Source organism: Myripristis murdjan, chromosome 18 (assembly GCF_902150065.1).
Source record: "Myripristis murdjan chromosome 18, fMyrMur1.1, whole genome shotgun sequence".
Taxonomy (NCBI): Eukaryota; Metazoa; Chordata; class Actinopteri; order Holocentriformes; family Holocentridae; genus Myripristis; species Myripristis murdjan.
The window spans coordinates 20,266,165-20,290,681 of NC_043997.1; the positions used below are offsets into that span (position 1 = coordinate 20,266,165).

At 42.5% G+C, this 24,517-nt stretch overlaps 1 protein-coding gene across 1 annotated transcript; it reads left to right on the forward strand.

The window, feature by feature from the left end:
* Positions 1 to 1,595: 1,595 nt before the first annotated feature.
* Positions 1,596 to 19,629, forward strand: dok1b (docking protein 1b). Its single transcript, XM_030076937.1, has 5 exons — positions 1,596 to 1,954; positions 14,720 to 15,037; positions 15,939 to 16,035; positions 16,296 to 16,468; positions 17,499 to 19,629. Exons 1-5 carry the CDS (start codon positions 1,898 to 1,900, stop codon positions 18,894 to 18,896), a joined length of 2,043 nt encoding a protein of 680 aa, XP_029932797.1. The 5' UTR covers positions 1,596 to 1,897; the 3' UTR covers positions 18,897 to 19,629.
* Positions 19,630 to 24,517: the final 4,888 nt, after the last annotated feature.

Consider the following 24,517-nt stretch of genomic DNA (forward strand, 5'->3'; position numbering starts at 1 on the left):
TATACTGACAGCTTGGCTGTCAGTATATAAAACAAAATAAATGAATCTTATTATTTAGGCCTACCACTGACACTCTATAGGACCTTGGCACAGTTTAAAAATGTCATAAAGGCTGATCTTGCTCTGTGTAACACCAATAGCATCAAACTGTTTGAGTTAGTGGCTGAAAACCTCATGAAGTCTGGCCTGCTTCAGAGGAAAAAATATCCTCAGTAACACTGTAAACCACCAGGAGGCATGTTGCCCCTGAGACACTGGAAAACATTCAGTGACCTGTCACCTATTTTACAAAAAAAAAAAAATCACTCAACTGTGATGCCAATACTGAATTACATAGATAGATAGATAGACAGAGAGAGAGAGAGAGACTCCATCATTCTAATACTCAACTGAGTCATTACACACACACACACACACACACACACACACATATATATCTATATATCTATATATCTATCTATCTATCTATCTCTATATATATATATATATATATATATATATATATATATATATATATATATATATATATATATATATATATTTTTTTTTTTTTTTTTTTTTTTTTAATTATTATTATTTTTTTTGTCATCCTAAAGTTTATTGTAGGGTCATTATGCTCTTTCTCAAGGGGTTTTTGCAAGTACCCCGTGTCTGCGTCTTTTACAGCTGATATATTCACACAAGAGAGAGGAAAAACCCTGAGACAGTGAGAGAGCGGGGAGGTGGGAGGAGAGGAAGAGAGGAGCGGCTCAGTGCGCTCAGCACGCGCTGCGCACTCCTTCAAGAAGAGGGCAGCCGCATCAAGTCAAACACAGTCAGTCACGTCAATACCGGATGTGCGCCATCACAATAAAAGTATAAAAAAATGTTGGGGAAACATCCGCAGCAGATTTCTTCTCAACTTCTTGAAGTACAGTTTCGTATTGCTCTGAAACAGCGAGGCTCATGACTCAAAAACGACATTTCTGTATCCTTTATCCTAAAAAATGTATTCATTACCCACTGTATAGTAACTTATTTTCTGTATGTTTTTTTTGTTTTGTTTATCTTTTCCTGGTATTTTAATTTTGTTACTTGTTTACATGGTTACGTGACAACTGAAATTGTCTGTGACCATGACCAATGAAGACTTAAAATAAAATAAAATAAAATAAAATAAAACTTCACAAATCAAGATGACTCGGTTTCTTCTGTTGTCAATAACCAGGTTAATCAAATAGAGTTGACAGAGTTGACAGTCTAAGTTCTTGTTCATTCTCGTTATGAGAATAAGGAAGTGTACTCCTCTGGTACCTCTCATCTAAGATAAGTTGGTGTTTGAGGAAATGACTAATTCCTTCAAAAATGATTTCAATGATTAAGGTGAGCTTTTTGTTTTGATTTTAAATTTAATTCATTTATGGGACAATTTAAATTCATATTCAGAGAGCATAATTCACTGGTGCAAATTGAAGTTGCATTTTGATTCCCTACTTGCCATTTGAAAGGCCTCAACCCTCAGCGCTGATCAGAGCCGCTGAGGGGGAATTTATTTTGAAAGTCATGACCGGATGTGCGCTGTTACTGTTCCTGTGTAACTTGCCGCTGGCTGAGTCCCGCAGGAGGAGGGAGCGGCGACAGCCACCGACAACTTCTGGACATTATTTAACTTTTGTCAAGACCACCCAGCGACATTTTGGGCTTCTTTATCCCGCAACATGACTCCTCTCACTCCCCAAATGCGGTTTGTCAGGTGCGTTTTAACGGCTGGCGGGCGGAAGTGAGAGAAGGGGGAAGTTGTTGAGGAATATAGCTAGGAAAAAAATATCCCCCCCTAAAAAAAGAGATATTTCTTCTGTCAAGTTCAAGTCAAAGCTCGACCCCCTGGGAGGAAGGGGAGTCCTGGAGTTTGGGGGGTATGGACACCCACGTCAAAGAAGGACAACTTTATGTACAGCATCAAAAGTTTGGAAAGGTAAGTCCCCATATCAGCTAATATTTGACTTTTCTGTGCGTTGACAGAAAACCCCCTGACGACCAGAGCAGCGGTTATGCTAACGTCAGGCTGTACAGACATCACTACTAAAACTAACGATAACCCTCACACAAGCATTACGAAAACACTAGAGGAGACTAAACATCACAGTAAAGTCTTCAGAAACTCACAATTATGTTGTACAGAAACTAGTAGTTCATGTAAGACTAGACCAGTGACACTGAGAGGAGAGACACTGAACCATGAAGGATGATAAGGTCACCATAAAGTCGCTACTGAGCATCATAACCACAGTATAAGTTATTAGGCTATAGTGAATTTATTGTAATATCATATTCGATAAAATAATAACATGTAAGGCACACTGTGACTCTCTATATGAAGGTTATAGGGTGGTATAGTGATACCATAGGTCACATTAAACTACACTGAGTACCATAGTCCATTCAGGATTATTCGAGTGATAGACTATGGAGTGTCACAGAGATAGTAAGACTCCCTAATGGGAGTATTATACTGATTGTTCCTAAGGGAGATGGCAAAATGTCCAGGAAATCTTGAATTCCCAAAGAAGTGACGCTGACGGTCTGCTATGTCCAAATTGTAAAGCAGCAGGGAGCATTTTACGTCATGAGAAGGAGCACACATATTGCTGCAATTACAGACCAGCCATTGTGCCCAGCTGCTTCAAAGACAGACCTATAGAGAGAGAGAGAGAGAGAGTTTCCCAGATCACAGCTTGTTTTGATGTGGTGGTCGCTGCACACTTGCTCTGCCTCTCTCTCTCTCTCTCTCTCTCTCTCTGTGTGTGTATGTGTGTTTGTGGGATTTTGTCTCCTGCTTTTATTTCCTCTCAGGATCTTGATGTTCCAGCTGGTCAGGGATTCAAACCGACAACCTCTCTGCCACCAGCTTGTTACTCTGAAAGTCTTGACTACCATCGCTGTGAAAATACAGTAACAGAGGGTACCAGGGTGGCAAATTAAGCTGTTGGTCCACCTGCCGTAGTGTCTGGTGTTTTTTCCATGCTTTTGGGAGAAATCAAGTGAATTTGCTCACGTTTCAAAGGATTAATTACTTTCAGTTTGAAGTTTTTTGGCCCCCTTACAAATGAATCAAACCGCTCCTTATCTGAGATGTATGCTCAGCAAAGCCAACACTAAATTGTCACGTCTTGTTCCTTTCCCCTCTTATCATTTCACCACATCTCCATAAATAATTTTCTTTTCTAAGGCGTTTCTACTTTGTTTTCATTGTTTGGTGTGTGTGTAGCTGCAGCGGGCCTTTTCACACACAGGACCGCAGGATATTTCATTAACCCTTCACTGTGTCTGCTGGCCAAAAAAGTCTGCTGCAGATATTTACCCGCATTTGGCAGGTGGCCGGTGCTAATGTGCCACCCTGGAAGAGACTAGAAGAAATATACAGCATCATAGGCTAACTTGGAGTGTGTGTGTGTGTGTGTGTGTGTGTGTGTGTGTGTGTGTGTGACTGTGTGTGTGTGTGTGTGTGTGTGTGTGTGTGTGTTTGCATGTGAGTGTCAGTCCTTGGCCTCAGTACAACCTTGCCTTAGTCTCACAGTACTGGATAAGAACTCATCAGCTCCCTTAGATTTGTAAAAGACTCTTTGTGTGTGTGTCTGTGTGTGTATTTGTGTTTGTGTGTGTGTGTGTGTGTGTGTGTGTGTGTGTGTGTGTGTGTGTGTGTGTGTGTGTGTGTGTCTCTAGTCATATGACAAGGACCAACAAAACATTCTAGCCTTGTTTCCTGCTCTGAAATCACTAGTCCTCAATGGATATTCATGCTCACAAAGCACAGTTTCAATGCCTTTTGGAAACGAAAAAAATGCGGGTAGAGCGACGCAGGGCAGAACACAATAGAAAAGGAACCAGAGAAATCTCCACACGTCGCAAGACTAACATGCTTTTTTTTGCGATGTGTTTGAGATTAGAGCATAAGAGAATATAGAAACTTTCAACAGGAAAAAGCAGATTAGAAAAGCATAGAACAGGAAGCTGAACGACAACTCGTCTGAAAGTGTTGAAATTGGTGTGAGGCTGAATTATGCAACCTTCAGATCTGTCAGTGGACACACACACACACACATACACATACAGAGGCCTGTTCCCACGTGCATGGCTGGAAAATGTGACTCAAGAGTGTAGCTGCAATGTACGGCCATGGTTTTTGTTTCTCTTTTATGTAATATGAAGACATGGCCATTAAAGAGCCACCATTGAGGCTGTATCTGCTCTCTGTACACCACGTCACAGTGTTTACACTTCACACACCATGTTATCACTCTGTATTTACAGTTTATACATCAAATTACTACACTGTATCACCAGGTTGTACATCTTGGTGTATAAGCTGCTTTCCCAGTTTATACTATACCAAGTTATTGCACACATTTTACTGTATATAGACCCCATGTACTAAGCTACCATACTGTATCACAATTAAACCACAGCAGAAGTAGGGGTGTGTGATATTGACAAAAAAAATAATATCTTGATGTTTTTGGAGATTTTGCCGATAATGATAATTGACGATATTGTGCATCCCTCAAAAATGTGTTGAAAAAACAACAACGACTCAAAAATGTGTTTGTAAAAGTCTTGTATTACACTAGCTCACTCTAATATATTAGGTGCTGTTAATGATTTTATCAAATCCGTTGTTGTGGCAAAATATGAAGCCCTGTGTAGTTTATGCTCCAGAGTTTGCCGACATTAATCATACAATTTAGGCAGAGCTGTGTGGCTGAAATATTTCCGGCTAGGCAGGCTGCCCAAAATAGTCAAGGGTTGTTTGAAACCATCTCTCTCGGCCTCTTGAATTGGCACCAGATCCTCTGCGGTGTAACTAGTGACAGCATTTGCTATTTCTTGCCATGTGTTGCCCTTCTTGTTGTAAGGCACTCCTCTGCAAAACAGTGAATACACACAGACAGGTAGTCGTGGAGTTATCTTTAATTGCAGCCGCTTTCCAAAACAGTCTCCAGTTTGGCGTCTTTTGAGCAACATCTGTCTTTTCGAAGCCAAATCGCCTCCATGCGAGTGAGGATGATCCACGTCTGGCGGTTAAATCTAACGACGTCGATTCTTAGGCTGGTGGTGTTTTTAACTTGAGCCATGCAGGCAGCTACATGAGCTTAGCCTGTTGTGATGCGTGAACGTTGCATGTGTTCTCAAAGTGCAGTCATCTGTCCTACCTGGTTTGATCATGTGCACTGACTGTGTGTGGAGTCTCAAGGTGTATTTCAATTGTTTTTTGCAAAAGGAGTGCCATACTCGAGCTTGTCATTTTGCACATCATTAAAACAACAATTAAGATATTATCATAGATGATATATATATATATATATATAGCACAGCCCTAAGCGGAAGTTAACTGTTACTCATTTTAACCAGAATACCCAGCAACCCTCTCCACACTCCCGGAAGCTACATTTTTTTCCCAAGGATGGCAAAGTCATTTTTTTACATTTTGAGCAGTGAGTTTAGCTTATTGGTTAAGGTTACAGTTAGGGTTGGGCATGAGCTGGTAGATAACATCAGGGAACGGCTGTAGAGAATGTATGCTTAATTCAATTAGGTCACCTATCCTCTGATGTATGTCAGACACCGAACCACAAAGGTATTTGCAACATTCAAAACATGAAACAGGCCGCAGTAGCACTTGTGCAGTGCCGTAACTAAGCATGTCAAATATTTGTGGTGAGCTGGACAGGCAGTGTTGCAATCACAGTTGAAATTCTTGTGTATTACTACTGTCACACAGACCAAGTGTATGATGAAAGAGTCCCTTAGTTTTATGGTTGTAGTTGTTTTTACGTTTAGCTGTCATTTGTTTCATTCCTGTGGCTACAATGTGGTGTGCAGCACAGAGATGTGAAGGTGTGCATGGGTTAGTGGGAAGTGTGCTTTCTGTACCTGCATGTGCTTGTCTGTCTCACACACACACACACACACACACACTGCCCAGCTGCTTGGACCCGCAGCTGCACCCTGGAGTTACATAAAACTTTAAACTGTTGTTGTAGTTTCCCAGCTAACAGTGAAGGGCACAGATGTTGGCATGGTAGCTGATCCCTTATCAGGAATCAAAGGCAGCTTCATGCCTGAGCTGGCAGCATTATGGACAGCCAGGGTGTGTCAGGGTAATGTGATATGAAATACCTTGGGGCCACCTGATTCACAGACACAAACTTAATGGTCTCAGGTAATAACTGCCTAATAGACTAATGTGATTTGTCAGATGTTGTCTCCTCTCTTCTGTTCTCTTTTTTCTCTTCTCCATGCACCACTGATCTTTTTTACTCTACTCTGCACAAGGGAACTGAGTGAATGCATCATTCTACTTCTTATTTATTTATTTATTTAGAGAGGACAGTGTACATTAATTAACATTGCTGTAAATGTGCCAGTGTTAGCCAGAGGCTAGTTTACAACCGCAATCCTCTGGCATGATGTTAAAGAACCATTAAAATATACAAAAAGGGACACAAGGGTCATAATACATAAAAACAGGGACACAGGAGACATTAAATTTAGAGTAAGAATACAACATACCCATGTGGGAAACAGAGACTGGCAGACAATGACACTAAAAGAGAGACAATCAATTATGCAATTAAATAAAATTGGCCAAGATGGGCTGTCAGGGATGGATGCAGTTTCATAAGTCTTTCAGTTCAAGATCACACTGAGGAGGACGGCACATCTTTCATTCATTTGTCTGACCTTGTTCCTTCTTCATCTAACACTGCGGGCCACATTTTGACAAAACTTGGGGAAATGATGCATCCCTTTATTTTACAGCTGTGTTTTCAGGATGAAACAAGGCTGCTGTTTTGGTAACTGTTTCTACTTTCTAGCTACTTGTTGCTGACTGGCCCAAAAGGTCAGTTATTATTAGCAACATGTTTACTGCCTTGTTGTTCACATGCAAATGACTTTATGTGGTTAGTTATTGCTTCTGTATATATCAACATGTGTGAGTGACAGTGGTGTTGCATGACAGCCGCTTGCATGTGGTAGCGTATTTGCACTGTTTGCTCTCCACTCCAGCAACAGGTTCAAATATGCTTCTGGGTTTGCTGGAACCCATCAACTTGCATATTTTTCTGAGGCTGATTTTAACAGGCTCCTGTTGCAAATCTGGCACCTGTGCCCTTTTTCTTTTCACTATTGAAAACTTAAGTTCCTCATTTTTTTTTTGGTGACACATTTGGTGTGGTTATTTCTGTGGTTTTTTAAAATGTTATCTCCATCTTCGGTGCTTTCCAGAGATCCGTTGTCAATCAGTCAGTGTGTCCAGCACTGTGATGTTTTTTTCTTTGGACTTTCTGTTGATGCAGTTTGATTTTCTGTAGGTGGTGCACCTCTGTTTGTTCAGCCACGCTGGCTGTCACTGTTTATGACAATTATTCAACTAGGCTATGTTATTTTCCAAACTAACCACTGTTTTTGCTGCAGGAAATCTAAAGCACACCACTTCCTGTGTACCAGAGCCATTTTTTATAGAAAAGATCTATAAAATGATCGGGAGGGAAGCCACCATAATATGCAAAAAACATTTTATTTCGACTTTTAAATATGCAGCTTTTACAACATTTATGGGCTTGTAGAAAAACACATAAAAACATGCAGATCACTCAGTACAATGTGTTTTGAGCAAACAGTCTTCTTCAGGCAGTAATGGAAGGTGTGAAAGGTGCATATTTTAAGGCTCCAATAAAATGTTTTTTGATGATTGTGATTGTGTTATATATATTAGTAATAGAGCAGCAAAACATGCATGCATTCATTCATTCATTCATTCATTCATTCATTCATTCATTCATGTGAAAATGTCACATATTTTTACTTTAATGAACTTAGCACAGTGCCATGCGATATGTTGACACACATAAACATGTTCAAGTCTCAACCTGCTGACGGCTGCTTAGGTCACTCTGCTCTGAATTCAGTCTTAACGTTTAATTCATATTTGGGCTCAATCTGAGTCAGTATTGGATTATCAAACCGCTGCAAGTGTAGTAGGTGTGTTGCTGCTCTGCTGGAAGCATGACATGTTGGTTGTTTGAGTTTGCAGACTGGGAGGAGGAGGAGGAGGAGGAAGGCTGAGGTTAGGGCAGCAGACTTGTGGTCAAAGCAGTGGTCTCTCTCTCTCTCTCTCTCCCTCTCTCTCTGTCATAGTCCCTTTCTCTTTCTCTCACCTACAGCCCCCCCCACCCCCCCCCACACCCCCCACCTACCCAAACACACACACACACACACACACACACACACACACAATTACTGTGGATGTCATTGAGGTTTGTCTGTGGCTGGTGGGAGCATGGGGATGGTTTAGCTTACAGAGACATGACAGAGAGGGTTTGGTGTTTGGGCAACCGCTATATGATAAATGTGTCCATCTGGCCGTATATTTGTTTTTAAAGGGAAAGTTGAGGAGTTGTATATGTCTGTTTAAATGATAACTTACCAAACTGTGCGTTCAAAAAATGCTCGGGATTTGTAGAAACCCATTCTATGATTGATAATGGAGTCCTCTGAGAATAACCAGTTCATTTTTTTATGAGACCGGCTGGCTTGTTTACACCAGAGCCTTTTAGAGCCAAATAATGCCAGGCCTGCTGATAAAAGTCACCTATCAAAGAGATGGGGAGAGACATAAATCCCAACAACAGCACCTACAACTAACAAGTATCCAGTACATCAAGCAAGAATCCACTCTGACAGTGTAGGTTTGGCTGCTGAGGTATGGAACAAATATGTTGAAATCAGCAAAGAGCCGTTAGTGGAGTTTCACTGTGTGGGCCGGAGCAGGAATGAATAAACCCACTCTTTTCTCTGTTCTCAAATGAAAATCACTAATTCAGATCACATTCTAATAAGCACTGTCTGACACAGACATATGGGTGGGTGGCACGGTCAGGGTGGCCTAGTGGAGGAAGAGACCATCTTTTAACTGGAGGAGCTGGGTTCAAGCCTCTGGCCTCTGACCTCCCTGTGGAGGCGAGAAGAAGAACACCCTGAACCCTGTCAAAGGCTTCCAGCTGAAACATGTTGGTTTTTATTGACCAGTAGAGACATTTTTAGAACATGCATCAACCTCCATGAGTAGCTGAATTTGTTCTTCCTTTATACATAATAAATACACAGGATGTCTGGGTGTTGTTGGTGCAGGGGTGTATGGACAGCTCATGCGGTAAAACACAAAGCGGGCATGTCGACACACGGTGAGATAGCACTTAGAAGAATAGGGATGAAAAAAATATTCAGTTACATGAAATGAAATTGTTTGACATTTTTTATATTGCCATGCTGACCCTGGATGTTAGGCGTATTTCTATTTTTTTCAAGATGGAAAAAATGCTGCCTCCTAGAATGCAACAACTGGTTGTGTGACATATTACATTTACTTCCTGGTCTCTGGTGCAGCATCAAAGGAATCAAGCATAAATCATAAGGACAGAAAGGAAAAACAGGTTCATCCTGCACCTCCACTTTAAATCACAAGACTGGAGGATCTTTGGCTTTAATAATTCAGAAGGTAATAGAAATGTTAAAAACATAAAATTCACTAACGTGCTCTTGATTTGTGGAACTTTTTTTGGAAGAATGATTCAGCTGTTTTCCGTAGTCCAGTGTTTTACAAAGAAAAAGTATTTCATAATTTCTCAGTATTGCAGCACTTACAGAATTGCAATGAATACAAAATCGCAGTACATATAGAATTGGTACTAAGTGTCGTGAATCATATTGTATGGGGGGGGTTGTGCATGGGTTATAACGGATAAAGGATTTGTGCCTGGGTAATAACTTTATTAATTAGGTTGTAAACACTATAAATAATTAATAAGCAATTATAAAGAAAGTATAGCACATTTTCATAAGCGAAGCAACGGGCTAGATCTGAGATTTAACAATATAGATACAGTGCAGCACCTTGCCAAATAGTGAGCCTATGACAACTGTGTTATAACTTGTTTAGTAATGTTTTATAGTATTTACACTAGTCTACCATTCATAATGGACTTACTGACATATTATAAAGTGGTACCAGAATGTGTAAGACACACAGTAGACAATAGACCACATCTAGCACTATAAATATCCTAATAAATATTTAATATTTAGTACTGTGTGTGTCCAGGAAGTGTGTACTGCACTGTGGCTTCAGCTGTAGAGCTGGCCAGTGCACAGAACATTTATTTACTGTGATAAAGTGAAACTGAGTAGGACGAGTTGTATGGGATTAGATTATGGAGTGTGGACATACTTGCTTACTGACTGCAAATTTGCCAGTACCAAGCATAACATTTGGCATTAAATTACATTTCCATGTTGCTCACACAAAAATATTAAAGGTAGTCCCACTAGTGTAAGAGGCAATTTCACCAAATTTTATTTTGCACAAAAACATTTTGCCTGTGAGATGATGACGGCCGTATTTCTTGGGAAAGCACTCCAGTTTAGGAAAAAACGAAAGTGTCACTCCTGGTTAGTGATACTGGCCTGTTAGGAGGTGAAGCAGCAGTGAGAACAAATATTTAGATGGAGCGGTGTCATTGTTCTTAATATAACACTTAACGGTCAGTTTGACAGTGAAACTCAAGGTCATGCATTGTTTTGGTAATGACACAGCTGCAGAACGAGGACAATGAAGATACATTCAAGTGTGCGCACACAAACACACACACATGTAACGTAGTCTATTGTCATGCGTTTTGTGTCTCTTGAACAGGCAGATATCATTGAGGAAGTTTCTCTCATGGTTTCATATGGCACCATTTGCATAACTTCCACAGTGTGGCCGATAACGGTCTGTTGCCTTATATGGAATAGCTGTCTCACACACAGACACACACACGCACACACACACGCATCACAGCCCAACAAAGGACAACATACATTGTTTAATAATACTCTTCTCATAATGCACAATCGCATACCTTGACATTTTATACACATTTAGGGTTCTTCATTGTGTTTGTGCGTGTGTGTGCGTGTGTACGTGTGTAAGTGTGCAGTTGTGTGTGGCTACAGATGGTCCAGAGCAGCCGGAGAGAAAATAGAAATGTCACAAACACATGCAGAAACACGTGTACACACACACAGACACAGACACACACACACCTGGACTTAGAAGAAGGAAGCAAAGAGAATCCTGGGTAATGACAATCCCACGCATTTCCTGTCCTTTTTGGCAGTTAATTTTAACGGACTGATGCTGGTGCCTGTGTGTGTGTGTGTGTGTGCATGCAGGCCAGTCCTAAACAGTTTGTGTGTATTATCAAAGTATATTGACTATCCGATATTTTATGCCTTAGCTGCAGCTAATCCCTGCACAGCCCGTGGCTACACTGATATCAGCTCCACCATGCAAATGCCATAATTACACCACCACTGTCTCTCTGCGTCAGCTCCTGTTTGCATGCTGGGAAAGATAGTGACATGGCAGCGCAGTTGTCATGTTTTAAAAAATTAGTATAAAGTTAGCATTGTTATTTTTTGCCATTCCTCCTCTTTTGTAATCACCATCCACTGTTTCAAAAACAGCAAGTTTTATGGAAAGTTTTTATGGATGGTTATTAGGTCAGGTTTTGCTCTGAAGAGAGATAGCCAGATTTATTGGCAGTAACTGGACAATCAATATACTGTATAGTCTAAATTATATAACAACCATTTATATAACAACCAGTCTGCACAGAGCTCTCCTCTCAAGTGCATTAACTGCATTAGTATTATAGCAGTAGTCATTGTAGGAGCCCCTTATATATTTATTTTGCCCTTAGCATTTATAGTCACATGCACCTAGACTTTGTTTTAAGTAATAATCTGTGACATTTTGATGTAAATAAATACCAGTTTTGCTATTCAATAATACTGGTCGACATAATACAGTGGTCAACATTCATCTCTGTGTGTCTGTTATGGTGCATACGTTAACGCTTTGTTTTAGGTGCTTTAGCTCTTAAATGGTTACACTTTCACTGAATCTCACCTCACCATTAAACATTTAGTTAACAAATGTTCTCTATCTATAACATAATGGTAAGCACAAATAATTTTAACTTTAATATTGATACGCAGGGACTTTCCAGTTTTTGGAGAGTATTGTTTGGCATGCTTTCTAAAACTGTGAATTCACTGTTTAAAACATGTACATTGATGCTTATGATGTCCTTATATCAGCTTACCACTATGTCAAAATGTATAAGAAAGCATTTGTTAACTGTTTATATGTTATATACTTGGAATTGTTTCATTTTAAGTGTTTAAATAAAGTGTAACCCTCTGCTAAATCCACAGTGTGCTAAGCGTTAGCATGCATTGGCCAGATATCGAGCCAGCTGCAGCTGTAAAGCTGCTGCCGCTGTACTGACACACTGACCGTGTTCCCTGCACTCTGTTCAGCTCATGTAAATCAGCGTTTGTTGCATTCTGGTGTTCCACAAACTGTGTTACTGTTATCATATTTTTATTCCTATAGCAATTGTTGCTTGTTGATTTATTTTGTACAAGCACCTCAACTCGCCTGCAGTCACGTTACATCCATTGTTAGCACTGAACAGCTGGTAGAGGAGCTGGACAGACTCCCAGCTGTGCACCCTATTGTTCAATAGTCTGTGTCACATCCCTGTTGCTCCCTGACAGGGAACAGATCATTGTTAGCTGCTGCTTCCTCACTGAAGGTGACCCCGTCACCTAGTTTGCTCTGTGCCGTCCTCAGCCACCTTCAGAGCCTCAGCTCACTCCCAGAAGACACAAAAATTCAGAGTATGGCATTTGCTGATGTTTTGAAAATGACTGAAATCCCTGGGGGAACAAAGAAAAGCCCAAATGAGCCTGTACCTCATTTAGCTTGGAGAAATAATTGGCGAAATATGTGTAATCAAAAGGTTGGATTTTTTCTGAAGCTGATGTTTGATTTTTTTTTTTACTTTCTTTCATTTGAGAAAATCTCAAGGAACATCATGATCACTGCAACACACCACTCTAAACAATCCTTTAAAATTCTTTTCATTGTTTTCATACAATATATCCCTGGCAGCACTTGACTTCAGCACTGTTAAAAACAGCCACTGGGTCTAATATTTTGGTTTGGTGGAGTAGTTTTTCTTAATCCTGTGGATTCACGAGCAAGGACCACAGCAACAACAAGATACGTTTGAACAATTTATTTTGAAGTGAATTGTGAACTTGATTGTAGATCTTGTAGTTCGGCTGCGTGTGGGGAAGCTTCTTAGGGAATCCGCCGTAGCTCCTGGGCACAACGAACCCCCTCAGGACCCTACGAGGATGGGAGAGGAGAAGGGAGAGAAAACAGGGTGGGAGGGAGGGGTGCAGAATACGAGAGTGCCAGGAAGAAAGGGTTCAATAGCTTCAGTAACAGGCTAGATGTCGTCAATGTGATGTCACACTTTTGATGACACATTTCCAGTGCAGCTAGAATGGAGCTTAATAGCAGACATATTTCATCAATCTAAATTAGTTACAGTAAAGTTTTGCTGTGAGGATGATAGAGAATGCACACACACTCGCAGCTTGATCACACATGAAAGCTATTTGTGTATATGGCCACCGACACTCAGAAGCAGAAGTTTTTCAGACCATCATAAACATAAATTACAACACTTACATCACATTGAACATCCCACATGATGTCTAACTGTGTAAGAATATCCAAAAGCTTCACAAGCTCATTTATCTACAAATGGTTGTGGTCTTGATGTTTTATTGTAATTTTTGGTTTTGCTACACATCTTGTCCTTGTTTTTGTTCTGGGTTTGGTTCTAGCAGGAACAGCTACAACCAAAACTTTTATGATTTACTTACAAAAAAAAAAGAAAAAGAAAAAGAAAAATACAAACACAAAGCTCTGTGCCAGCACTTGATTTGGGTTTATGGGACTTTCTGTCTGTACGAGCGGAGGTGACTAATATTCTAGCTGTGGTCCACTCCTGCTGACTGAGTGCAGAGGAAATACTGGAGCGTGCAGAGTGGCTGAGTCAAACTGAACAGGGTTATCATCACCTCCTACGTTAGCCTTAAAGCGGCAGAAAGATGTGAGATTACCAGTTTGACTCAGACCTTCTGCGGAGGTGCCCGCTAAAAGATCCCACCATCTTCAGCTTTCATCTCCTCACCAGCTTTTGATCATTTGTAGCCCGCTGTAGATCTGGGTGTCCTGTTGCTATTTCAGCAGGGAGAAAGCACACGGAAACTGTTTATCCTCTTTCTGGACAGCAATGCAAAGGACAGGTCTGTCTTGCAAAGCATTAAGAATCACATTTTCTGTTCCTCTGTCTGTTTTCCACCTCATCTTCTCTTTCCTGGCGCCCCTTTTCCCAGCGGAGGTCGAGGGTGAATCTGCGTTTATCCTCTAGGAATGGCCCTGACACTGGGTTTTCCTGGCCTAAGCAATTCCTGGTTTCCTAATGTCAGCTGTCCCAAAATAGATTGGTTTGTCTTTATTTATGTATTTATTTATGTTGCACAGATTGGAAAAAAGAAAAGGGAAAAATTACAGATTATGCAGGTGAGATACAAAAATAAGGAGCATCTCACCTCTGAAAACAAACAAACAAACAAACAAACAAAAAAACCAAAACAAATAGTTTTTAATGGAGAACATTTCTTTTCACTTTTGGATCATGGACTGCTTTTAAAAAGTATATTAGTTCATCATTCACTCAGCCTTTCCTTCCCTCTGTTTCCCATCAACTAGAAATGGAAGAAGAATTGGTTCGTCCTCTATCCCGCCAGTCAGAATGGCATCGCCCGCCTCGAGTTCTACGATTCGCCGTCAGGTGGAGGAGGCGGATCCGGCGGCGGCGAGAAAACCAATGAGAAAACCAGGAAGCTGGACAAGAAGATCATCCGCCTGTCAGAATGCATATCCATCCTGCCAGCACTGACCGAGACCTGTCCCAAAGAAAACATGGCGGCGTTTTGTGTGGAGACCAACGACAAGACCCATGTGTTTGCTGCCGAGAAGAGCGTCACCACAGAATGGGTGGAAAAGATGTGTGAGATTGCATTTCAGGTGTGTTGGCTCTCTTCCTCTCGCACAAGCCAAAAAAGAAAGGGAGTGGTGAGAGTGTTCTGTTTGTTTCTCTTTCTCTTGTAGTGAATGAGTTCTCTCACTTTCTCTGCACGGTGGCCTTTCTGTGTCTGCATGTGACCAAAATACTCAAATGTTTCAGTGAAGAAGGAATATCAAAACTTCTCGATTCACTCTCGGGTTGAAGAGGCTGAAGAATGGCTGCTTTCAATTATATTTTCCATTTGTTTTGCAACTATCTCTCTCTTTTCCCTTGGTAGTGTGTGTGTGTGTATTGCTCAATGATGCTTCTGCCAAACTTCCAAATTTTCCCACATGTCCCTGGAGTGTCAGTGCAGGCCAGAGCTGTTAGTGCACACACACACACACACACACACACACACACACACACACACACACACACACACACACACACACACACACACACACACACACACACACACACACACACACACACACACACACACACACACACACATACGTTCATAGTCATGTATAGAGTGGAAAACAGAGGGAGTTTCCAGGGAGAAGATTCCTACCAATTCACTCTCTGTTGCACACTCAGCCTCTCTCCATCTTATTCCTTTTCCATTTCCCTCTCTCTCTTTTTGTTTATTCCATCCTAGTGGTGGTTACTCCGCAAAGCTCCCAGTTCACCCTCTGCTGCTTTCTCTTCCTCTTGTTCATCTCATTTCAGTAAAATTGAAAGTGAGGTTTGTGGAAGTGCTAGTTTCTTTGATAGTTTTTTTTCCTGTCATTTCCCGCAGCATTAATACAAAGTCTAATAGTGCATCTGAACTTTGATTAAATAAGTAAACCAGAAAGCAAACTCACCGTTCCAATGCAAACAGCACAAACATGACAGCATGTAATGTGTTCACAGGGAGGAAGTGGAAGCTGCAGCAGTGCTGCAGACTCTAATGGAGGACACCAGGACCTGCAGATGTCTGAGAACCTCATCTACTACTCCAGAGAGGAGGGTGAGGGAATATGCAAACACACACACAAGCCACGGTTGTTTATATTGGACTAATAAAAATATCCCTGATAAAACAGCCCCACTCTTCAAAAGGTTAAAGGTCCTGCTTGTAAAATAGACAAACACTGTAACTGACAATTAAATTATTTATAATTGGCAGAAGTTAATGTAAGCAGAATTGTTGCAGCAGAAGTTCAACAAAGAATAACACTAATAAATAAGAGTAACACTGCGTGCGTCCCTCCCTGCCTCTGCCTGTAGTGAATGAGTTCTGGGTGAGTGTGCAGCGGACTGAGGCTTCGGAGCGATGCGGGCTGTCAGGGAGCTACTGGCTGAAAGCCGACAGTGACGTGTTGGCCCTCAAGGACCCGAAGACCAAGAGGAACATCCTGGTCTGGCCTTACAAGCTGCTGAGGAGATACGGACGAGATCGGGTGGGTGTATGACACACAGAGCAGCGGGGTAGCCTGCTTAGAGACACCGCACTTCCTTTTCCAGCTGATTCCTCCTTGATGTGGGGCAGCAGCGCAACAATACTGCAAGTGTGTGAAAATACGTGGACCCACTTGTTGTTAGCTTGTTGTTAACCATTAAACAAGGAGCACATTTTTCTACACACTCCTTTCACATATAGACCTTTGATCAAATCTCGTTCTCACACACACACATGCAAGGCAAGATTAGCTCAGGCTGTGGCAGCTCAGCATGTCAAACAGAAACGCAGATTGTAAATTTGATTGTAGCTCATCTGCTACATGAAACACAAATGACACTTATAACAGCACCCAGGTGTGTATGCACAAATAGAGCCTGTGAATGTGTGTGGGTGCTGCTGTGTGGTCAGACTGTCAGTGTCACAGCAGCAAGCACGCTCTCAGTCTGTGGCTCTCTCTGTCTAATTTTGACACTACATACAGACATGTATGTAGAATATAAGTGGAATATATGTAAAAATTTTAAACAGTGACCAAAAACCAATAAAATAGTGCCAAAAACTACTAAAATGCCTCAAGAACAGTTAAAAAATAGAAATAAAGAGAAACAAAAAGGGAAAATGGAAGCAATATCTCTTTTTCACAGCAGCCCTATTGAGGTGGCAGGTAAACCAGGTCTTACTAATGTCATTAATTAAGATTCTGTCACATTTAAGTGTAACAGTGCAGCAGACAGGAGGGACTGCTGTGGTTCGCCTCCTGTGTGTTAGACCGAAATGGAACAGAACCTTCATTAATGTCATTAGTAACACCTGTGTTTACCTGCTATTTCAAAGCCTGCTGTGAAAAAGGACTCGTGCATTTAAGCATGCTTTTGGTGTCAAGAAAAATAGAAAAGTACCAGCTCAGAGCCATCTTGGTGTATGGACACCTCTTTATATATTTACACACACACACACACACACACACACACACACACACCTCGCTCACTCTGAGTGATTTGTTGAACTCTCTCTGTCTCTTCCTCCAGGTGATGTTCTCATTTGAAGCGGGCCGCCGCTGCGATTCCGGCCCCGGTAACTTCACCTTTGAGACCAAGCAGGGGAACGAGATCTTCCTCCTGGTGGAGCAGGCCATCCAGTCACAGAAGGCGATGGCCGAGGAGCGCCACCTCAGCTGCCCCATGAACTTTGACCCCGACTGCCCCCCGTCGCTGCAGCAGCTGCGCAGCATGGCTGCCACCGGTGGAGGTGTGACGGATGGTAACAGCTGTAACAGTCGAGAAGCAGACGGGGATTCAGGCGGCAGCAAACCGGGATCTGCAGACGGAGTGCTGGGGAGGAGAGAAGGAGGAGATGGAGGAGGAGGAGGAGGGAGGGGACAGGGAGGAGGACACAAAGGGAGGAGCTTACCAGAGCCTCCACTTGTCATGGGGCCTTTGGCAGGAGGAAGCACCCCTCCGCGTTCGCCCATGCCCAGGCAGGGTGCGGGGAAAGCCGGTGTTGTTGGCCCCTCCTCTTTGGAGGAGCAGGCAGGTCTGTATTCGGAGCCGGCGGACTCGGTGCGCCTGCCTCTGCCCAGCGCCGACTCCCTCTACTCCGACCCCGTGGACAGCATCAAGGGCCAGAGCCAAGCTGGCAGCAACCCGCCCGCACACCCGATGCCCACCCCCCGCCTCAGACCAGTGGGGGACGAGGGCTCGGGTGGTGGAGCAGGTCATCTCCATGGCAACAGCAACCACAGGAAGCAACCGGCAGATGTGTATTCGTACCTGTATGACCAGGTGAGCTTGGAGTTGAGCCAGAGAACTGGTGCGATGAATCTGGACGGGTCTGCAGGTGGTGCCGCAGGAGGACGAGGGGGAGGAGGAGCAGGAGGGAGAGGGGTGAATACTAACAGACGACCCCCCGGAGGTCAAGCAGAAGGGGCTTCGTCTCCTCCTGTTCCTCCCCTTGAGCACATTTACGATGAGCCGGAAGGCCGAGCCAAAGGAGGCGCGGGCACGTCGGCTAATTCAGCGACGGGTATTTACGACCAGGCGCAGTACTCACAGCTGTACTCTCCGCCGCACGTGCCCTCGGACGCCCACAAACACTCTCCTCCCCAGCTAGGGCAGAGCCGAGGCGGGCCCCTGCCTCCTGCTCCGAGGTGGCCCAAGCCAACAACTGCCCCAAAGCCAGGCAGGGGCGGTTTTCTTCGGAAGGATCCGGTACCGCTGCCCCCAGGGAAACCTGGAGGTCCTGGAGGGAACGTGAACAACAATAATGGAAACATTTGGGGAGGAGGAGGGGGTGGAGGAAGGGAGCTGTACAGTAAAGTGTCTAAACAGAAACCCCCCCCTCCTAATACGTGGTATAGCCAGCACCCGAACCACCAGGGGCCGCTGAGATCACCAGATATTATCTACGACAACTTGGGAGATATTTGACATGGAGTTGTTCTGGGAGTCACACCCATCCTTTGTCCAGGTGTTGCACCACTGATCACCGCTTGAAGAAGTCGAGTGGTGCTAATGGAGGATAGACGTGTCCTAATCCAGCAGAAAAACAAACTTTTGCGAGATATATTTTTCCTTTCCTTTTGTTTCAAGGACCAGCATGTCTCCTCTCCTCTCCGAATTATTCCATCTGTGGAGTGGAGTAATTATTTGAGATGCTAGAGGCATTTGGGGCGGATTAACTCAAAACTATGAGAAAACCACATTATGGCTCTTATGCCTGTTCTGCATTTTGAGACATGGAGTGCTATGGTAGAGGAGGCCACCCTCTGTGTGTGTGTTTGTGTGAGTGTGTGAGAGAGAGAGAGACAGGGAGGGAGAGAGAGAGTGTGTTTGTATGGTCAAAGCCATAATTGGTGTACCAAGCCACAGTGTGGTTAGAGCCTGCCACTTCGCTGCACACACGCACATACACACACTTACACACAGAAAGTGTATGGATTTGCCAAACGGAGCTCGGCTCACTGGCTTTGCTCTAACAAGCTCGGAGACTGGGTTTGGCTCTTCTTTCATAAAGCGTCTGCCATGCTTATGAAGTGACTGGGCACTTAACTAGATCTTAAACCATGTTTTTTTACACTGCTGTTTTTCTCTGTCTCAGCAATATGGACTCAGCAGTGGGACAGTGGGACAGCAAAGACAACCACTTTCTACTCTAAATAAATTGTGGAAAAAAAAAAAACACACAGACAGGCCGGAGTGTCTTTCAGTCCTCAGGCTTTGACTTTTGTTGTGTGGATGTTCACTGCTCAGAGCCAACAGGAGCTGGATGTACGCACATTTGGACCAAAAGACTTCTAATAATGTTGAATTCCCCTGAAACAAGGAGCTCTTCATCTTTTCTCATCTTCAAATCCATTTTAACCAGAGATATATTGTTGCTACTCTTTTTGGGGAAGCACGATCAGTGAGACCATGACCGTTTTTGGGTCCTGAAAACACTCTGAGGGAACAACTGCTCTCTGGAGACAGAATAGGGGTCATGTGATCCTGAATTTGCTGAGGCGGTTTACTGCACATAGTGTCATTGTTTTATAAGAGGATCTTATTTGAAAGCTTTATAGTGTATGTACAGAATTACTTAACAAAAAACTAATCAAATGTGTGTTTGGGTCAGAAACAGCTGTGCTGTCTGTAAATATAACAGTAATATTAATAAAAAAGGCTTGAATGGTAACAGTTGAAATATTTCTCTTTGTCTAGTTTTTAAAAAATCAGAGCGGTAGCCGCAGTAGAAGTCTTGCATGCTACATTCATCCTGCATTAGTGCTGCAAACACTTCCTCAGTGGGGGTGCAGCAGCTAAAGAAAGGGGGATGTCTATGATAGCTCCATCACCTCTTCCACTCGGTCTCGGCTGTGTGTGTGTGTGTGTCCCGTCACACCGTTAATATGTAAAAGATTTTCTGTTCTGGGGAAAATGCGCCGCTAAAACAGTCTGACCTCATCCTCCACCCCCTCCCGCTGCCACGCTCTGTTTTTGTTGTCGTTTCCTTCGGTTTCCAACCACTTAATCGCACCGTTAAAGCTGACCCTGAAAAACAAAGAGCTCCCTCTCTTTCTTTCCTTCTTTCCGTCTCTCTCTTTAATTCTGTTGCTTGGTTGCTCCGGGTGATGGTTAACGGTGGCTGGTTTGTGTCCGACACGCCGTGCATCTTAACCAGCCAGAGGAGATAAGTGCAGGACAGGAATAAAGACGGAGAGATAGAGGGGAAAGCAGGCCAGATGACAAAGCGTGTCAAAGCATGCTGTCCATAAAAAGAGCAAGAAAATGAGGCCGAGCGCTGTTGCAAACAGAGGACTGAAGACTCACAGGGTCATTTGAGATGTGGATGAATGCTGGCCAGGAAAAAAAAAAGTAGAGACACAGAGAGAGTGAGAGAGAGAGAGAGAGAGAGAAAGAGAGGGGATGAAAAAGTGGCTGACATAATGAATGCTGGCTGGATGAACCTGTCTGTGTCTGGTTGGCTCACACAACAGGTACACACTGTTCCCTCCGCTGACGCTGATGCCCTTTTTCCTCTTTCTCTGCAACCCTCTTCATCTGTCACTCTCGTTCTTTTTTTCTCGCCCTCTGGTTTTCACTCGGTGCAAATTAAAACACTTAATAGTCTTGGTTCAGCAGAAGACGACACCTATGGTCTTGGATTTTTTTTCTTTCTCATCGCTGGTTGTTGTAAAGTTGTGCCTGCAGGTTTGATTATTACTACCGTAAATGCACATTTTGTTCTTCTAATTACAAAAAAGCCTGTGCTTTTCTGCCTCATTTGAAACAGTAGCTTTAGGCACAGGAAATTGCTTTCTATATTTAAATTGCATTTGAGGTCATATTTTAGCCAGTGCATAAGGTTTTAAATTCAAATTAGTTTCAAAATGAAAACTGAGGCCTAAATCTCCTTCATACACAACTTTTGAGTGTTGTGTCAGCCACAAGTGGATTACATCTAATGGGATTCCAGTAATCAGTTAACTAAAATAAATTCCTGATAAAATAAATCTATCCGTAATCTATTATTATGACTAATGGAAAAATCTTGAGAATCTTGAGAGGAGGAAAGTTAAACAGATGACTCTGCTGTGCAGCTTATTGTTCTTCTGACTTCAATTTGAAGTAGGCAATCGGGAATCTGTTCCAAACACTTCTACATTTTGAAAACCGGCCGCTCCGTTCATTTCCCTCTTTGAGTCTGCACATCAGAGTGACATGTGGAAGAGAGGGGAAAGAAAAACAGACGACAAACCCCTGTCTTTCTCATTAAACTCTGAGTGAACTCGTTGGAGAAAGATCCACGGAGGGGAAAGGCCACACACTCAAACACACACACACACACACACGGTACATAGCACTGAATCTGTTCAGTATTCACTTTTTGATATGGTTCAATAGTTCCTCACTGGATTTTTGTGCTAAAATAGACCTACTGATCTCTAGACTGGTGCTCAACACTCCCCTGATACAACTGATGTAATGCCTTCTAAATTTGTGTCTGTCTTTTTTGTTTGATCTCTACTCTCCATCACAATGATAAAAGCTGCACGATCGCACTCACACCTGCAGTGTGAACGCTCTGCTCACTCTAGAGAAGGCCCAACGCTGTGCCTCTCACATCGAACACACACCTTCACACTCACTCGTGTCTCGTCACCTCCTCCTTCCTTCCTCGCTCTTTTTCTCCTCATCTGCTTCCACTATTCATGCATCTGCGAACAGCTTGACTGAATGACACCTGATGGGTGTGTGCAGTGTGTGTGTGTGTGTGTGAGCGTGTGTACGTGACAAGGCAGCTACAGGGTGTGTGGCTGTTAAACATCCCTGCAGCATGAGTATGGTGAGTGAGTAGATGTGCAGCGAGGTCTGTTTGCTTATCTTCAATCAGCCATGTCTGTGTGTGTGTGTGTGTGTGTGTGTGTATGCATTCCTCCATGACTGGACTGCTTGATGAGTGAGTATCACGTTATAAGCATTTCTCGGTGTGTGCGTGTGTGTGTGTGTGTGTGTGAATGCATTCCTCTATGAGTGGACTGCTTGATGAGTGAGTATCACCTTGTAAACATTTCTGTGTGAATGTGTGTGTGTGTATGTTATAAAACAGTGGTTTTCAAAGGGGGGTCCTTGAGGGTCTTCTAGTAGGTTGTCATGTTAATGAGGAATAAGAAATTTGATTCAGCATTACTGATCTGATCTTCACATAACACATCAGAAAATCCACATGGAGTGAATGACATTTCATAAATAATGTTGGGGGATGATGGAGTGTGTAATGTCCTCACATATAAATGAATGCATCGCCAGACAACTGTGTGTCTCAGGCCAGACAGTTTTATCAGCAGCTTCATATTGATGTCTCTGTCTGTCTCCTGTTCTTCCATGTGGTAGACATCACACACACAGACACACACACACACACACACACACACGTCCTTTCCGTGCATCAGACGTGCTTCTTGGCCTTTTCTCCATGTCTTGATTTTCCTCTCTCTCTCTCTCTCTCTCTCTCAGTTACAGAAAAAGCGGGATCACTCAGATGCTGGTGAAACTTACAATTTACCGCCTTGAGTCTCATCATATCAGTGCCATCTGATGGTTGCTATGTTCTAACTTGGCAGGAAAACATCTTTCAAGAGATTTAAAGAGAATAAGGGGCTTTATGTAATTGGGCCGACGCATAGCATGATAATAAAATGTGTGTCTAAGACCTTGGAAACTTCTTTCTTAGCAACTATTCCATTTCATTTCATATGTGTGAGAGCTGTTACTGCTAATATAATAATTTACAACTAATGTAATAAACCAACAACACAATAATTTTCTGCTAATACTATAGAAATCCCTGAAATGCAATATATTTCCCTTAAATATGATCCAAGTTATCACCAAAGGCCCTACACATACGTACTTCTTACACATACAGCATCAGTTGCTATCAAAATATGTGAATGGGTTGAGTTGTGACTTATCGTACGGTCATATTCAGGCTTACAAAACTGAAAAATGTAAACTCTGGTTGAGAATAAAAGTAAATAATGTAAGACTAACAGGAAAAGTTATTATTTGGAAGGTGACTATTATTATAATAGTGGGACATTTATGTAACAGGATTATTATTACATGATTGGCTGTTATGTAATTCACCAGATATTTCTCTTCTGGCAGAGGCCGACATTCACAGCTTTCATGTGAAGAATGGCCAGAGTTCAGTGTTACTACGTTCATCTGCTGAAATCTCCCCTGCAGCACGTGCACTTCTGAATCAGACGACACTCATTCCGTTTTAGAGCTCTGGTACCTGAAATATGACAGAAGATGATTCGTCTTTCAGCGAGTTATGAAGTTTCATTTGCTGTATTCAGACAGACCTGAAACTGTCCATGGTTTCCTCTTTCTATCTAGAAGCTCTTTTTCTGTCTGCAGACCACCTCGCAGCTAAATTTAACCTGTCGGGCCATGTGTGTCTGCAAGGGACTCATTCATACACACTCCGGCTTTTTTTTCTTTTTTTTTTCTTCAGTATCATATCCAGGAAATGACAAGAGATCCTTAATCAACTTTTAACCCCGCTGTCGCTGATAAAAAAAAAAAAAAAAAAAAAAAAAGATTCCTTCACATGTACAAAGGTGAACTCTTAGAGTTTTATTTTCCCTTTTCGGGTTACTTGAGTGTTTCATGACCCTGTGACCCAGTCACCCTGACAGCGTGCCAAAGGGAAATTCAGCCACTTTATTCTCACTTCTGAAAACACACTTTCTGGGAATACAAATGTGACGACAGTGACGACAAACTATTTCCTGACCCAAGCAGCACGCTTTCTAATTCCTGATTTCATACTTTTTTTCAGAACTGACTACACTGACGAGGTTTGGGGAGCTGTATTTAGTATATTGATGACTAACTGGGTAATATGACTGTCAGCTTATTAGCACTAAAGATAACATTTCGAATTCTGTTTTGTCATACCTTCTAGATCGAAACACAAAGCGCAGGAGAATCAGATTTATGTTATCAGGATTCTAATAGCTCAAGTACATCTACCGACTGCACTTCCTCATAACAGA

What these genes read in the sequence shown, in the direction of transcription:
- dok1b (XM_030076937.1), top strand. Translation starts at nt 1,898, where the DNA reads ATGGACACCCACGTCAAAGAAGGACAACTTTATGTACAGCATCAAAAG. An exon ending in TGTGTGAGATTGCATTTCAG is followed by an intron (nt 15,038 to 15,938) that starts GTGTGTTGGCTC and finishes ATGTGTTCACAG; the next exon opens with GGAGGAAGTGGAAGCTGCAG. An exon ending in GGAGATACGGACGAGATCGG is followed by an intron (nt 16,469 to 17,498) that starts GTGGGTGTATGA and finishes CTCTTCCTCCAG; the next exon opens with GTGATGTTCTCATTTGAAGC.